Source organism: Rhinolophus hipposideros, assembly GCF_964194185.1.
Source record: "Rhinolophus hipposideros genome assembly, chromosome: 10".
In the NCBI taxonomy this organism is placed as follows: Eukaryota; Metazoa; Chordata; class Mammalia; order Chiroptera; family Rhinolophidae; genus Rhinolophus; species Rhinolophus hipposideros.
Window position 1 is genome coordinate 24,707,976 of NC_138056.1, and position 15,878 is coordinate 24,723,853.

The 15,878-nt window shown below is 43.9% G+C and overlaps 2 protein-coding genes across 11 annotated transcripts in view; one reads left to right on the forward strand and one right to left on the reverse strand.

Annotated features, from left to right (window-relative positions):
- PAX6 (paired box 6) overlaps positions 1–12,419 on the forward strand; it is a 28,930-nt gene extending 16,511 nt beyond the window's left edge. For all 9 annotated transcript variants that reach the window (XM_081062428.1, XM_081062427.1, XM_081062425.1 and 6 more), the window contains 7 exons: positions 455–620; positions 6,503–6,661; positions 7,173–7,255; positions 7,482–7,632; positions 7,733–7,848; positions 10,415–10,565; positions 11,273–12,419. In XM_081062428.1, the coding sequence (XP_080918554.1) occupies positions 455–620; positions 6,503–6,661; positions 7,173–7,255; positions 7,482–7,632; positions 7,733–7,848; positions 10,415–10,565; positions 11,273–11,358 (912 nt within the window). In that variant the 3' untranslated portion in view covers positions 11,359–12,419. The remainder of the gene's footprint in view (positions 1–454; positions 621–6,502; positions 6,662–7,172; positions 7,256–7,481; positions 7,633–7,732; positions 7,849–10,414; positions 10,566–11,272) is intronic.
- Positions 8,859–15,878, reverse strand: part of ELP4 (elongator acetyltransferase complex subunit 4) — a 228,135-nt gene continuing 221,115 nt past the window's right edge. For both annotated transcript variants that reach the window (XR_013994164.1, XM_081062436.1), the window contains exon 11: positions 8,859–9,170. Coding sequence is in view for 1 of the 2 variants with exons in the window: in XM_081062436.1 (XP_080918562.1) it covers positions 9,163–9,170 (8 nt within the window). In the remaining variant the exon portion in view is untranslated. The remainder of the gene's footprint in view (positions 9,171–15,878) is intronic.

A 15,878-nucleotide genomic window follows, 5' to 3' on the forward strand; every position in this document is an offset into this window, starting at 1 on the left:
CAAGAAGGAAAATGAAAATGAAAACCAGATTCTAACCTCCTCCAACTCCATCTGCCTGAACCTTCCTTCAGGCGTCAAATATCTATTTCTTCTCCAATATAAAATAAAGTTGGAAAAAGCTCTAAACCGAGTCTGATTTGGGAGGTGGTGGTGGAATCTTTTAATAAAAGCAAAACAGCCATGTGAGTTAACTCTCCAGAGACATGGATCAACGGTGAAGGACAGCCCCCACCCCCCAACTGTGACCCAATGCAGTTTCCATGAGCAAAATGATGGCTGTCATTCTGTCCACAATGTCTCTGCAATCTACCCACTGTCCCAGGATGGCTGGGAGTTTTTTTAATGTGTTAAGGGTTCTTTAAGGGGGTGCGCATGCTGTGATGGGGACTTAATACAGGGCGACCCTGTCTTCAGGAGACGCTACCATTTGGTTTGATTTTGGTTTGATTTGCAGGTGTCATCAATAAACAGAGTTCTTCGCAACCTGGCTAGCGAAAAGCAACAGATGGGCGCAGACGGCATGTATGATAAACTAAGGATGTTGAACGGGCAGACCGGAAGCTGGGGCACCCGCCCGGGTTGGTATCCCGGGACTTCAGTGCCAGGGCAACCTACCCAAGGTAAAAACCCAAGCACCCATAGTCTACACTCTGTATATGCAGACCATTCTCTTCTCTCCCAACCTTTCTCTCTCCCAGCCTCTGTGCTTAGAGAATGTAGTGGGGAGACTCTTCAAAAGCTTGGGATACATTGACTTGCACTGTGTATAGGTGGTGTTTGTTCAACTATCTGATTGGCCTGGGAATGGAAGGGCTGTGTATGTTAAGAGTAGTATTAATGTGGCTCGTGTGTGGATGTGTGTGTGTGCATGATCTCGTGTGTGTTATGGGCAGGAGTATGTGCCTGTGTTTTAAGAGCTAGCTGCCTGGTAATCTACTCAAATTTGCCATTAGAATGCACGGAGAGCCCCCTTGCTGTAGAAGTGTGACAAGTTAACACACTGACAGACTGTAAGGTAAACATAATAGTATCACTTTGCTTTTTGCCATAATTGACAAATTATGTGACTGTGAGTAGGGTGCATGTGAGAGAGGGTGAGCAGAGAGATGCAGGGCTGAGTGGAGGATGGGGGCATTGGAAGTGGTGGTCTCCCAACTAAAACATTCTGTCACCATCTCTGTTCCTACACCTTCCACCCTTCCTGGTCCCCAGTTCTCACTCTCTGTGGGTGGCGACTGCTTAGAAGGGTGGAGTGAACATACTGTGAGCCAGCCTGTGGGGTGCCCCGAGCTGGGAGGAGGGATGGGATCTTGCCCATCCCAGGATCTGTGAGAAGGGATGGAGGAAGAGGAACAGATAGGGGCGGGGTGAGGCCCCTCGGTTCTACCCTCCCCTACACACACCGAAGTAGCTTGGTCAAGAATAGGAAACAGTTTACTCCGAAGATTAATCGGTATTTGTTGTCCTCGTGACAAGGAGATAATATGCGGGATAATGGGACGTGGTGTCTCACTCCCCAGAGCACGACCAAGCCTGGGGGCTCCGGATGGGGGGCGGCGACTCAGGGACGCTGACGGGGCTGCCCGCGCGTCTTTGCTCTCTCGGACCTCTCCGGGTGCCTTGCGCCTCCACGGTGCCGGGCTAGAGAAGGGGAAATCGGTAACAGTATGCGAAATATCTGGTACAAAGGATGCTTCTGTCACTCGCAAGAATTTGTTATGGGAACAATCCTGTCGCTCTGTAATTGCTCATTAGAGAACGTTTTGTTTCTCATTAAGGCGACATGAATAAGCGTCTAGTTGAAGGAGACAGCTGTAGAAATGTTCCACAAGAGACCTCTGGACACGATTCGGCACCAATTGCCAATTAGACATGTCAGTTTTAAGAGCAGAAAACAATATAGGACGGACACTGGGAAGATAGGGAGCAAAGCGCTCGCTCCGGGTTTCCCAGCGCGGCCGCCGGGCTGTCCGAGGCCGCCTGACCCGCTGGGACCGGTTCCCCCGGACGACCCTGCCGGCCTGCTCCGCGCGCCCAGAGGCCTCGGCCTCCCACTCCTCCCGGCTGCAGGCCTCGGCCCACTCGGGCCTCTGGGGAGGCTCCGTGTAGACCACCACGCCCTCCCCTGACCTTTGAAACTGCAGGATGCCCCTTGTACAACCTGGGCAGAGCGCGTCCCCCAGCCCCCTGCAGCCTGAGACCCGGGTGACCCTAACCCCGCCGAGTCTAGCTGACCGGGTCTGAGAAGACGTGGGGAGGCGGCCGGGCCAGCGACGGCTGAGCCCGGAGCCTCCACATCTTGGCCCTCGGGGGGCGCGAGGGCTCACGGTGATTCGGAGCCCAGAGCGTGGAACTCCCCCTGCTGCTTCCTGGAGCCCGGAGAGAAGCCAAAGGCTGCCGCTTTGCCAGCGCCACCACTTCTACCAGAGGCGGCGCCCGAATAGGGCAGCTTTTCGTAGCGGGGAGCGTGAGGGCGGGAAGGGAGAACCTCACCGCTAGGACCTGGTGGGGATAGTGGAGGCGGGCGGTGGAGCGCCTTCTGGGGCTCTGCGGTGCTTGGCGCCGAGGTGCTGGAGAATTCTGCCACACCGACTGCCAGTCTCCCCTCCGTCCAAGAAAAGGACAGACTCAAGCTCTTGGTCCAGCGGGCACGGACCGCCCACTGTGTGGGGAGCAGGCATTGCCCACACTGAGGGTGGAGCCCCCGCGTGGGGGCCGTGGGACGCTGGTGGCGAGCTTCCGCTGGCTGCCCCCGGAATCCTCAGACCTTCTGGCGCTAAGAAGTACCCCTCCCTCCCTGGACCCCTTTCCCGGCTGGGAAGCTGTTTTGGGGTTTTAAAGAGTCCATTACTCCAAAAGCATAAGGCGAGGTTAGGTCTCAGAGGGAGACAAATATGGTTTCCATCTGATCAATGCCATGCCGCGGTGAATAAAATCGTGACGATGTGGGCTGACACCAAGAGACAACTCTATCCAGCCCCAATTCTCTAGCGATTTGGTGGTTTTAGGGATCACGGAGACACTTTTTCTTATCTCCTCCCCTCACCCCAGCCCCCATAATACCCAGGCCCTCTATAGGATTTAGTCAGTCTCTTTTTCAACAGATGCTACAATGTTTTGATCCGCGCTCGGGAGCTGAAAAGGTGCCGCAACCGGGTTGCTATCTTTTCTTGCTTGTTTTCCGCCTCACTGATTAAGACACTAAGAAACTAAGGAATGATTTTATTTCCCAGCGTCCTTTTTTTTTTGTTTTTTGTTTTGTGTGTTTTTTTTTTCTTTTTTTTCTTTTTTCTCTTCTTCTTCCAGGAAACAAATCCTATCCCCAGCGTCAGATGGTCCTGGGGCTGGGATAATGGGAGGCGCTTTCATTCGCCTTCTCAAGGATTAGGCTGGAAGGTGGACGGCGCCCATTGAAGGCCCCTTCTTTGCGCTCGAGGGGGCGCCTTTTAAAGAAGATATCTTAATTGTCTGCCACTTAGGTTTATCATGTGGGGAATTCGAGATCCAACTCCTACTTTTATTTTGTTAACAGCTTTAAGGGTGGAAGGTTTATCCACTAAAGCAAAATAAATAAATAAATAAATAAATAAATAAATAAATAAATAAATAAATGGGAGGGGGCGTCCAATCTAAGAGTGACCTCTCCTTCACCACCTGGCTGCAAGCAGTTGCTACTTTAAAAGTAATAAAAAAGTATCAGTGGTGCACGTTGGCTCTGCGGGGGTTAGGGATGGATTCTGCAGCCACTGACCTACCTTGAATTGTACCCTCCTCTCCGCACCAAAGTTTGAAATAGCGCTCTCCTCATCCCAGTTGACTTTCCTCCCCTTAAATGTCAGTTCTCAAGTTTGCACTGCGCCTGCGTTAGTGTGAGTTTGTGTATTTGTGTGAGTGTGTGTTGGGGGAAGAGGAGAGAGGGAGAAGGAAAGCATGGGCAAATGTCCATGTTTTAAAATTAGGAAGATGTCAGAGAAGCAAACGAAAGCAGAGAATGCTATCTGGGGGTGTATCTTCTGATGGACACCCGGACAGTTTTGTTTAATTGGCAAGATCGAATGTGCAGGAAAAAGGACTGGGGTGGGGTCTCCTGGAAGGATGACCGACCACCTCTTCGAGATGGGATTGTGGTTTCTTCAAAGTCCCTTTCCCTAAACATCAGATGGTCGCAGATTTTTCTTTGTGTTTTCCTAAAGTAATAAACTACAGGCCTGTCTAGTTGGCCCAATAGGGCTATTTATCTAAAGTCTTCCTCCGTTCACCAAATCCAAAAATAAGGGCGGTTCTTTACTTCTTTCCCTGTAAAACACTTTGCAAAGTCACCCGGAAACTTAGGGCAGTAAATTAGCACAAACTTGTGCTGGCACACGTGAGTCCAGCGTCTCTCCCTGAGCTAAGTAGCCCTCCCCACCCCCCATTTTTCTGAGGTAGCACAAGACCACCCAAAGTAGAGCCTGGGCCTATTTACTAATATTCTCTTTCCCCCTCATTTTTATTTCTCATTGTCTCCCCCTCTAAGTCCACCCTCTTGTCTCTCTTTCCTCTCAACACTCTTTTCTGTCCTCCTTATACCTTTCTGGCATGTCTTTTTGTAGCCCCTTTTCTTCCTCTATCTTTCTCTACCCCTTCTCCTCCTCAACTCCCCCTCCCTCCCAACCCGGTCCCCACCCTTCCTCCCTGCTCCCTCCCCTACTCCCGACCCAGGTCTCCGTCCTTCCAGCCTGCCGCCTTCACCCCCCTCCACGTCCACCCTGTCCCCATCCGCCCTCCCTGCCTTCCCTCACCCCTGCCCTGGCCCCCCATCCACCCTCCATCCCCCCAGCCAAGCGCCCTAAATAGCATTGAGGCGCCCGCTCTTCGGACAGTGATTAATGATAGCAGAGCAGAGGGGTTAACACACTTCACTGAAAAGTCTGTTGACTGGGCTTCTTGTAACACAATGTGGCCCGCTGCACGCCTCAAGAGAATCCTTTTGTTGTCCGTGCTCATTGTGGTCTCAAAATTCTGCCCACGAAAGTTTGCCAACGCTCCTGCCCCAGGAGTTTAATAGTTTCCCTTACTCGCGGGGCATTGTGCGGCGCTGAAAAGCAGCCTCTCTCTATTCAAGTGTTGGTGGTCATCTCAATAGATCTCCAAGGGCCCATATGGTGGCCAGTGCCGATGAATCCGCCTGTTTAAATGGGGGAGAAAGTTGGGGTTTTAAAACATTTCAAAGTTCCTGAAAAGATCCCACTAGATCCTGTCACAATTCCCTGAACTCTTTGAAGACTCTGCCTATTGTCTCCTGGTTATAAATGATATTCCTGGCCAAGTCGATTCCCACCAAGGCCCCTTAGAGGCCCCTCCCCTCCACAGGCCAAGTTTCTAGGATGGGGGTGGGAGAGGCTGGTGGGCCCCATTGGTATCCCTTGGGGGCCACCAGACCCAAGACCCAGGACCCGGCATGCAGCCCCAGTCAGGGCTGAGTGCTTCCCTTCAGACAAGCTGTGGCTTCCTGAGCAAGGTGCAAGACAAGAGACAGCTAGCCCAAGTGCACATCTTGCCCTCCAAGCAGCGAAACAAAACAATAAAACTTTCCCCTGTTTAATGATAGAAATTACATTAAAAGTGGTAGCAATGCCCTAATTAAAAATGTACCACTTAAATGATATGCCAAGGATTCAGCTGCAGCATAGCATATTTAGCTAGTTAGTGAACTCTCTACTATTTCTTTTTTAAAATTATACGTTAAAAATTTAAAAGAAATCTTACTTTTCTCTGGTGCACCACATTACAAAGAATGGACAGTCCTTTTATCTAAATATAAAATTCCATTTTCAGCAATTATAGCCTGTTCTTGGTGATGATATAATTACAGCTGTGCTCGTAATAGGTGTCAAGGCAAAGCACACTCACACAATAGTTGAATAAAACTGCAGAACAATGCGAGCACTTCTAAATTCACAACCTTTAAAATGAAATTGACTGTGCAGAATTCAAATAAAAACTAGATAAATATTTTTTTTTAAAGATTACAAGCTTGGCTTGGTTTCTTAATAGCATTTTCTACAAACCTATCAACATCTAATTGATTAGATAGGAATTACCGATTATAGATCAGCTGAAATCTTGAACATCACTCTTCTATTTTCCCAACACAGCCATAGGTAAATAAATTCTGTAGGGAAAGGAAAATACGTGAGGCATTTGGGAAGTCAAGGTTAGTTCTGCAAGGTCGTTTTTACTGGAAACGTCAGCACTTATTTTGTCATTTGAAGACACGCTACTCTGAGTGTCTGTATTGTATGGGCAGTCTCATCTTGATAAAAACAGAAAGAACTAAAATCATGGTCAGGTAACGTATGTAACTAATGTCTTTTCTTAAAAGGGCTGACAGTTATCTTGGGAGTGTTTTGGTAAGACTGTCCGAATACACTGCTCCTGGCATTTATGGCCATACCAGACCCCTTTTGGAGGCCTCAAGTTATTCCAAATTTCTCATACTGTACTATTCTTTTTGTTCCAGATGGCTGCCAGCAACAGGAAGGAGGGGGAGAGAATACCAACTCCATTAGTTCCAATGGAGAAGATTCAGATGAGGCACAAATGCGACTTCAGCTGAAGCGGAAGCTGCAAAGAAATAGAACATCTTTTACCCAAGAGCAAATTGAGGCCCTGGAGAAAGGTGATGGAGTTTTTCAAAGTAGAGAAGCAGTAAATCAAAGTAAATGCCACATCTTCAGTACAAAGAGCTAAATTTAGCCAGGGTCCTTTGCATAGAGGACTGAAAAGATTTTTTTTTTTTTTATTTCTGTCTCTCTTTTTTTTCTGGGCATCTTTTCAGTGTGTGTGTGTGTGTGTGTGTGTGTGTGTGTGTGTGTGTGTGTGTGTTCTTCTTTTCATGTACCAGTAATTCAAAGACTAAAAGTCTGACTTCTCATAAAGAAAAAAATGATGATTTGGCTAATGTAGGCCACAGAAGTGTTCTTGAATGAATGCCATTCCAAAGAAAATTCAACTTGGTTCTGGTGGGATAGTTCTTCCAAGTACAGCCAACATTAATAGCAGTAGCATTTTAAAGGGAATTGGTTGGAGGTGCTGAAAGTGGGGAGGCGGGAACCTGTGTGATCCACGGCGTGATTGACACATTATGTGTAGTTCTGACACAACACAGAAAACTCAATTTACTCTTTCAGAGTTTGAGAGAACCCATTATCCAGATGTGTTTGCCCGAGAAAGACTAGCAGCCAAAATAGATCTACCTGAAGCAAGAATACAGGTACCCAGGGACCACGTGGTTTCGTGCTTTGTGATTCAGACCATTTTCCTTTCCTAGAGACAAAAGTGTCTCTAATGAATGCCATTTATTTACATAAATAGTAACAGAGTCCCTCTGCTAAATACTTTACCACCATTGGGGGTAAGGGATGGGAGACAGTGGGAGTGCCAGGGGTGGGGTTGAATTGGAATACACATGGGGCTTACCTGTTCCATCTGATTTCCAGGTATGGTTTTCTAATCGAAGGGCCAAATGGAGAAGAGAAGAAAAACTGAGGAATCAGAGAAGACAGGCCAGCAACACACCTAGTCATATTCCTATCAGCAGTAGTTTCAGCACCAGTGTCTACCAACCAATCCCTCAGCCCACCACGCCTGGTAATTTGAAATATTAATACTTTTAAGAAATGTGTTTAAACCTGTTTGCCCTCAGCTCTGACTCTCACCATGACTGTCTGTCATGTCCCTTTCCCTGCAGTTTCCTCCTTCACCTCTGGCTCCATGTTGGGCCGAACAGACACAGCCCTCACCAACACATACAGCGCTCTGCCACCCATGCCCAGCTTCACCATGGCGAATAACCTGCCTATGCAAGTAAGTGAGGCCGGTGGCTGCCTGCTTAGCAGGTGCGTGGGAGAAGTGAAGTGTGTGTTGGGGCCTGCAGACTTTACTGGCCCCATTGGGAGCCTTTCTCACTGCAGTGATTGGCTTGACCAGTCAAGTCTGAGATGAAAACAGTCAGTCCTGTCTTCTAGTTGATTGACTGACTGATTCATGCCCTTAAAAAAATTAAAAACCTGGTGTTCAGTCAAGTTAATCTGCCTTTTGCTCACAGAGAATGTTAGGTTGATAATGGTGGGGGGCAATGGGGCATGTTTTGGGTGTCAGTGAAACTTGTATCAGAAAATGGAAATAATCCTGGTGCATTATAAGATAGTAAAGGGTTATACATAAAATTTGGGTTTATATTAACGTGTTCACATTAATAGATATAGAATCACATTATTTAGTGTATATATGGTAAACTAGTGAGGAAGATCAAATGAATCAGAAATGGGATACATTTAATACAGAGGAACAGCTAGTTTTCTTTTTACATCTTATAATAAAAAAAAAAGAAATAGAAGGTATTTGCTAGAAATGTAGTGTCTTTGCCGTGAATTTTGTGATAAATTTGTGGCACTCTGAACCACCTGGGTTGATGCGGTTACTTGGTGTAACAACCTACTCCTACTCTCAATTCAGTCCCAAATATTTATCAGCCCCTAAATGTGATAGGCCTTGTACCAGGTTAACCCTTTATGATGGAAGCTGTGTAATGCAGGTGGGGTATACTAGAATTTTGGAGCTGGATAGATTCTTGATGGGGGAAAATTGGTCTTCTGGTAAACCTTCTGCAGTGACCTTCCCAGGTTGTGGGACAATTAGAGATGCCAGATGATGTGAAATTGGCCGGTGTGAGCCCCTGATGGAAACAGTTCTGAGGTTACACAGAATGTTTATTCTCCATTGGATATCTTTTGCTGGGTTTCTAATCGAAATAACGGCACAATAAAAGTTTCACAGTCTTCAGACTAACATAGGAGCAGCTAGATAAGGAATTTCACAGGAATTATTGCCATGTTTATTTTTATTGCATCTGGATATTATTGGCCATAGTGCAATTAATGTAAATTAAGGGATTAACAGTCCATTAGCTGGTCTTGCTCCAACTGCCTTTGAATTTTCCAGAAGTCAGATTGCCTAGAGGAAGTGATTTGGGGAATTAGAAACAAACTCAAGCTGAAATTCTGGCAGGGATGGCCCTTAAAGGCCTGCTTACTTCTTTGAATCTGATTTTCCCAGTCAACTTCTGATTGTAGAAAGGCCACTAAGTGTCTTGTTCAGGTTTGTAAATTGTAGCAACGTCTAGGTTTCTGTGAAAAAAAAAAACCAACAAAATGCGTAGATGAGAAAACAATTGGAAACAAATAGATGCTGCTATTCTATTAGGGTTGTTTCAACATATAGACTGGTATGGGGTCGATTTATTTCACTGATTTAAAAAAATTACACCACTTATATAATTCAAAATGTACATACATTCATAAAGCATAAAGAAAATAAAAATTATCCATGAGTCTACTGTTTAGAGAAAATTACTCCTTGAATTTTGAAGGGAGAGATTGGCTAGTTGTGTGTGGGGACTGGTCTGTCTGTCCATCAATTCATGCTGTTTACCAAAATTTTCAATCATTTTACAAAGAGTGGGTTTCCTCCTCTGAATTTTCTCTAATGTGTGGATCTTGGAATGTTAAGTCTTTCTACAGTTTGCAGACCAGGGCGGTACTATCATCTCCCTTGTTCCTGACATTATCTTTCTATTAATTCATCCCAAGCTTGCTGCCCTGGCATAGCCCCATGAGAGCCCATGAGGGGTTTCGTCCCAGTTCTGTGTATTTCTTACTTAGTTAGGATAAAGTTCATCTCCTCAATACCACCATTCCAAACACTGAGAGGGTAGTAACACAATTTTATGCATAAAATCCAATTTTGGGTTTTGGGTCAGTAAGGAAGTCACAGCCAGTTCACAGGATGGGACTAGGTATTTACTGACTCTTCTGACCACTTTAATCTGAGATCATTACTGATCTGCCTCTTCAAAGAATCTTTACTCCTATGATTCCAAGCAGGAAAGGCAAACAAGGTCCCTAAAGCAAACTTTGTAGAGAGTTTCTCCCACTGTCTTCTGCCCCAAAATTTGAGATATGGGATTCCAGGGAGTCCCTGGATTTCCAAATAGATTGGATTTGCAGGAGCGGAGGTGTGTTTTAATGGAAATCCTCATGCTATCGCTTCTCTCAAGATGCCAGTAGAGGTGCAAGATGAACATGGATAAAAATCCTGTGTTATGGATAGTGCTAACCGTCTAGCTGGACAGTGATGGGAATTTGTAGAAACTTTTAGAAGTTTGGTGTGTAGGCAGCTGTTCTGTATCAGTGGCCAGTGGAAGGATTGGTTGGAGGCCTGATCATAGAGTTATCGCATGGAAGTCCGGTGTTTCACATGAGGGCATCTTTAATGATCAGACTTGTTGGCAGAGGTCCTGGGGCGGAGGGAGCCTGGGGATGTGGCTGTGTGATGTGTTTCTCAGTAACTACTGGTTTGCTTTTCCTCTCAGCCCCCAGTCCCCAGCCAGACCTCCTCCTACTCCTGCATGCTGCCTACCAGCCCTTCGGTGAATGGGCGGAGTTATGACACCTACACCCCCCCACATATGCAGACACACATGAACAGTCAGCCAATGGGCACCTCGGGCACCACTTCCACAGGTAAGCTGCGGATCTCCGAAGGCTGCACAGAGGTGGCCTGTAGAGCTGCTTTGGCCAGGTGTTCTCCCTTCACTCACAGTTTATCTTAAAAACAACCTCCTGGCCTGCCTTATGTGGTGGTGTGGTGAACTCCTTGTTGCTCACTTTTCTGGGGAAAACGGATTGAAAAGGGAAATTCAGTCAAGTTAGTAACTTGACACCATACAGACAAAAAGCAAAGTTGCTTTTCCTGAATTTGGTCACAGAAGTTGTATATGAAGATAAGGCCTGAGACTGTTAAGTTTTCTGAGGAGTAATTATTAGCCCAAGTTCAACAGTGAGGGCCCCCTGAGCTGCATGGCGAGTGCTTACTGGAAGACTTCTCACCCTCCTCGCTCCTCTGTGCTTCTCATCGCAGCGGAAGCAGTACCACACTGGTTTTCCAGAGATAGTTTCATTGTTAAAGCTCCAAACATACAAAGAAATGGAGGTTTTTTTCTTTTTCTTTTTCTTTTTGGGTGGAGGATCTGGAGTTCAATAGGTAAGTGTAAAAATGTTAACTGGTTTCCGAAGATGCTACTTTTGTTTGTAACACTTGAAAATATATTTTTAAAATATAGTTAAATGTTAGAAAGCATTAGAGTTTTTCTTTTAACCTATACATTTATACTCCATGCCTGTCTCTTGAAGGGAATATCTACATGGCTATTTCTTTCATCCACTTCTAGGACTCATTTCCCCTGGTGTGTCAGTTCCAGTTCAAGTTCCTGGAAGTGAACCTGATATGTCTCAATATTGGCCAAGATTACAGTAAAAAAAAAAAAAAAAAAAAAAAAAAAAGAAAAGAAAAGAAAAAAAAGAAAAAGGAAAAAAAGAGAGAGAGAGAGAATATATTGTGTTAATTCAGTCAGTTACTATGTGGCCACAACAGTTGAGCATTCAGGAAGGAAAGAAAATGGCTGTTAGAAGCACTTCAGTTCTGCAGTTGTGTCCGGTATTGTACCACTGGGGAATGGACGTGAAACACGGACCTTTGTATACAGAAGGCACGGTATCAGTTGGAACAAAACTTCATTTTGGTATCCAAACTTTTATTCATTTTGGTGTATTATTTGTAAATGGGCATTTGTATGTTATAATGAAAAAAAAAGAACAACATAAACTGGATGTATGTTTGATCTGTGTTGGTCATGAAGTTGTTTTTAAAAACAGGAAACCGTGATCAACGAGCTTTGCCACGAGTTTAAGAGTTTTATCAAGATATATCGAATACTTCTACCCATCTGTTCATAGTCTATGGACTGAGGTTCCATGTTGGCACCATTCCTTTGCATATAATTAAACCTGGAACAACATGCACTAGATTTATGTAAGAAAATATCTGTTGGTTTTCCAAAGGTTGTTAACAGATGAAGTTTATGTGCAAAAGAGGGTAAAATATACATTCAAGGAAGAAACAAGTTGATAGCTAAAAGGTAGAGTGTGTCTTCGATATAATCCAATTTGTTTTATGTCAAAATGTAAGTATTTGTCTTCCCTAGAAATCCTCAGAATGATTTCTATAATAAAGTTAATTTCATTTATATTTGACAAGAATACTCTATAGATGTTTTATACACATTTTCATGCAATCATACATTTCTTTTTTGGCCAGCAATAGTTAATTGTTCTTAGATATAGTTGTATTACTGTTCACAGTCCAATCATTTTGTGCATCTAGAATTCATTCCTAATCAATTAAAAGTGCTTGCAAGAGTTTTAAACTTAAGTGTTTTGAAGTTGTTCACAACTACATATCAAAATTAACCATTGTTGATTGTAAAAACCATGCCAAAGCCTTTGTATTTCCTTTATTATACTATTTTCTTTTTAACCTGATAGTGTGGTGTTACAAATTTTGTTTCCATGTTATAGTAACATTTGAGACCAATGGTTACTTTCATACATGCTCTATTTTAAATCCTGATGATCCTTAAAGAAATAATTCTTATAGAGATCATAAATCAGAAATGTGTTAGAAAAAAATTCCACTTAAAGCTGTGTGTAGATCTGTGCCCGTTTATACATACAAAATGGTAACATATCTCAGTTAGCCATTTAATTCGAAAGCTCAAAGTCTAGAAATCATTTAAAAATGCAGCAAGCTTTTATCATGTTTCCCCGAAAATAAAACCTAGTGGGATCATCAGCTCTAATGCATCTTTTGGAGCAAAAATTAATATAAGACCTGGTATTATATTATATTATATTATTATGTTATATATTATATAGACCCGGTCTTATATTAAAATAAGACTGGGTATTATATTAATTTTTGCTCCAAAAGACGCATTAGAGCTGATGGTCTGCTTAGGTCTTATTTTCGGGGAAACACAGTAACTAAACTAAGAATTGTCTTTTGAATTAGGGCTGGCATTTTCAATCTGGGCAGATTTCCATTGTCAGCCTATTTCAACAGTGATTTCACTGAAGTATATTCAAAAGTAGATTTCTTATACAAGACTCTCTAAAAGCTGTTGCCTTTCTCCAATAGGCCCTGTCCCTTTTCTGTCTCCCTCCCCTTTGCACAAGAGGCATCATTTCCCATTGAACCACTACAGCTGTTCCCATTTGAATCTCGCTTTCTGTGCGGTTGTGGATGGTTGGAGGGTGGAGGGGGGATGTTGCATGTCAAGCAATAATGAGCACAGACACATCAACAGACAACAACAAAGAGGCCTGTGACTGGCCGGTTGGAGTTAAAGGCCTTCAGTCATTGGCAGCTTAAGCCAAACATTCCCAAATCTATGAAGCAGGGCCCATTGTTGGTCAGTTGTTATTTGCAATGAAGCACAGATCTGATCATGTTTAAAGTGGCAGCACGCAGGGCAGGAGTGCTTGAGCCCAAGCAAAGGATGGAAAAAAATAAGCCTTTGTTGGGTGCAAAAGGCCTGTCTGAGACTTTTAGTTCTCTCTGTTCTGTGCAACATATAAGTCAATATAGATAAGTTTTCCTCTGCAAACTTCAATCAAAGGCTGAGGGTTTTGGCAGTCTAGATTAAGTGCTTGCACAGGAAGAAATCTCTGGGGACAAAGACACTTCCGCTGAATTGTACTCTGCTCTTTTTTTTTTTTTTTTTTGGTCTGTTTTGTTTTTAATCCCCAAAGGCAAATGGTCAGAAATACAGAAATTAATTGGAGGCTTTAAAAAATAACCTTCTAGCTTAACATCTACTTTCTAGATTACTTGTGAACAGATAATTATGATTTGTCTCTCTGGCATGCTATATGTTAATACTTTTATTCCACTAGAGTTGCTGCACCTTTAGAGAGACCTTCCTAGGATAATTGCAGTTTTTATGTGTGCATGTAGTTTGATTCAATGTCAGCCTGCACTGCATGCTTGCACACTTTTGCAGTGGGGTGTGCACACACATGCACTGTTGGTACAGTTGCCCACGCAGATATTCTACCTCCCAACATTTTGTAGCCCACATTCCCTGAGGGACACTTGCCCAGGGAGCTGTCAGAGAAGGGCTATTTGAGGTGTGTGCTGGTTGGCTGACTTCTCTGCAAGAAGGGGCAGTTTCCAACGTGGCTATGATTTGGGCCAGGGTCAGACAACCAGTTCTGGCCCACAGCTCTATTGTGTAGCGAGCATAGACTTTGGAGAACCGGGTGTGGCACTTTGGGTGTGGGAGCTGGGAATGGGAGACGGGAGTGTTGTGGAAGCGGAGGATCTGTACATATGCACTTGGGCACGTATACGTGTCCTCTGAGGGGCAGGATTTCCAGGACACAGTGGTACAGCCTGTTTTGGTCTGAAGACGCGGCTGCTCAGCTGCAGAAGCCCTCTGGTCCTGCAGGATGGAACGCCTGCCTAGCCTTCTGCCCTCACCCTGGGGAGATGATGAGCTCTCCTTCTGAATGGAGCTCCAGGCACTCTCCCGGGGACAGCATGGCAGGCACTGAGTGGATGCAGTGCCCAGGAGGTGGCCTTTGACTCATTGTTGCAATAATTTGTTTTTGTTTATTTATTTCCTGATAGGCATATTTATATATTTATCAATGGGAACTTTGCAGGGACACTTCGATACCATCTTCCAGGTGGTGACCATCTATCTGTGACGTCCTCCATAGAATCACAAGACTAACTGCTTATGATTTTTCTCCAAACTTGCCCGACTAGGGACACCAGGTGAACAGAATTAGAGGTGAATGTTTGAGGAAGAAACATTTAAATTACTGAGTGAAAAAATGCTTTTTACTACAATGAATTTCTAGAATATTTCCCCTCCAAAGCTGTGCCTCGTAAGTCTTAAATGATAATCTACTGGCTTTTCTTGATATGGCTCACATAACATAATCATCTCTTCCTATTTAAAAAATCACAACTAGGTTAACTAAGACTCATTTCTACAGTATTATTTTAAGATTCAGCTTTGTTTTGTGAATTTTTGTCATCTTAGGATGGTGTCTGTATTCTGCTTATTCTTTTGGCACTGGGCCTCAATTTTAACAAGATTAGGAAAAAAAAGGCTTTCTTCTTTGTATGTTTGGCTCACCAAGACCAAACACAAATTCTTCCCCTTTTTGTTTCTCAAGAATAAACCTCACCTGTTTTTTTTTTGTTTTGCACCAGTCCTGAATGACTGCTCAGTTTTAAAGTCAAAGTGTAAGGACTTGGGGTTAGTACTGCTTACTTTCGGTCTTGTGTTGATGGTAACTATCTTGGAAGGCATTAACATGTTTTAGAAATGACATTCACAATGGGCTTAAACAAATGAATAGGGTTCCTCCCCCCCATTTCCCTTTTGCATTCGGATGCCTGTGTCTGATTCTTTAAAATTAAAAGATAGACAAGGAACTGATTGCCGAGTATTGCTTCCATCTGAAGTAGTTTTATTTTGTCCAGTGTTAGTATTTGCAGATCCTGGAGGTGGAGATAAAGAATGCAAGAGAGAGAGAGAAAAGTGGAAATTGGTGGCTACTAAAAAGAAATTCAGAAGGTCTTAGAACTCTAGCACCTAAGCAGATTGCAGCAGTCAGAATATTTACCTCAGGTTAAAGAAAGGCAAATCTAGCATAATAAATGAATACCATAGAGGGTTTTGAAGTTTTAGAAATATTTAAAAGACATGAGAACATTCCAAACACTATGTGTAGCATAGTTACTTGAGTATTTATATCTTTGAGACAGTTGGTAACTGAAAAAAAAAATCTGTTTACAGAGTGTAGATTTCATAATGTATCTAAAAGGTCTGTATACCTATGGTAGCATTATTGGAGACCAGTATTTTTATGTAGTAAGTTATTAGCATATGGCTAATGGCTAATGTTCCCAGAAGGGAGGAA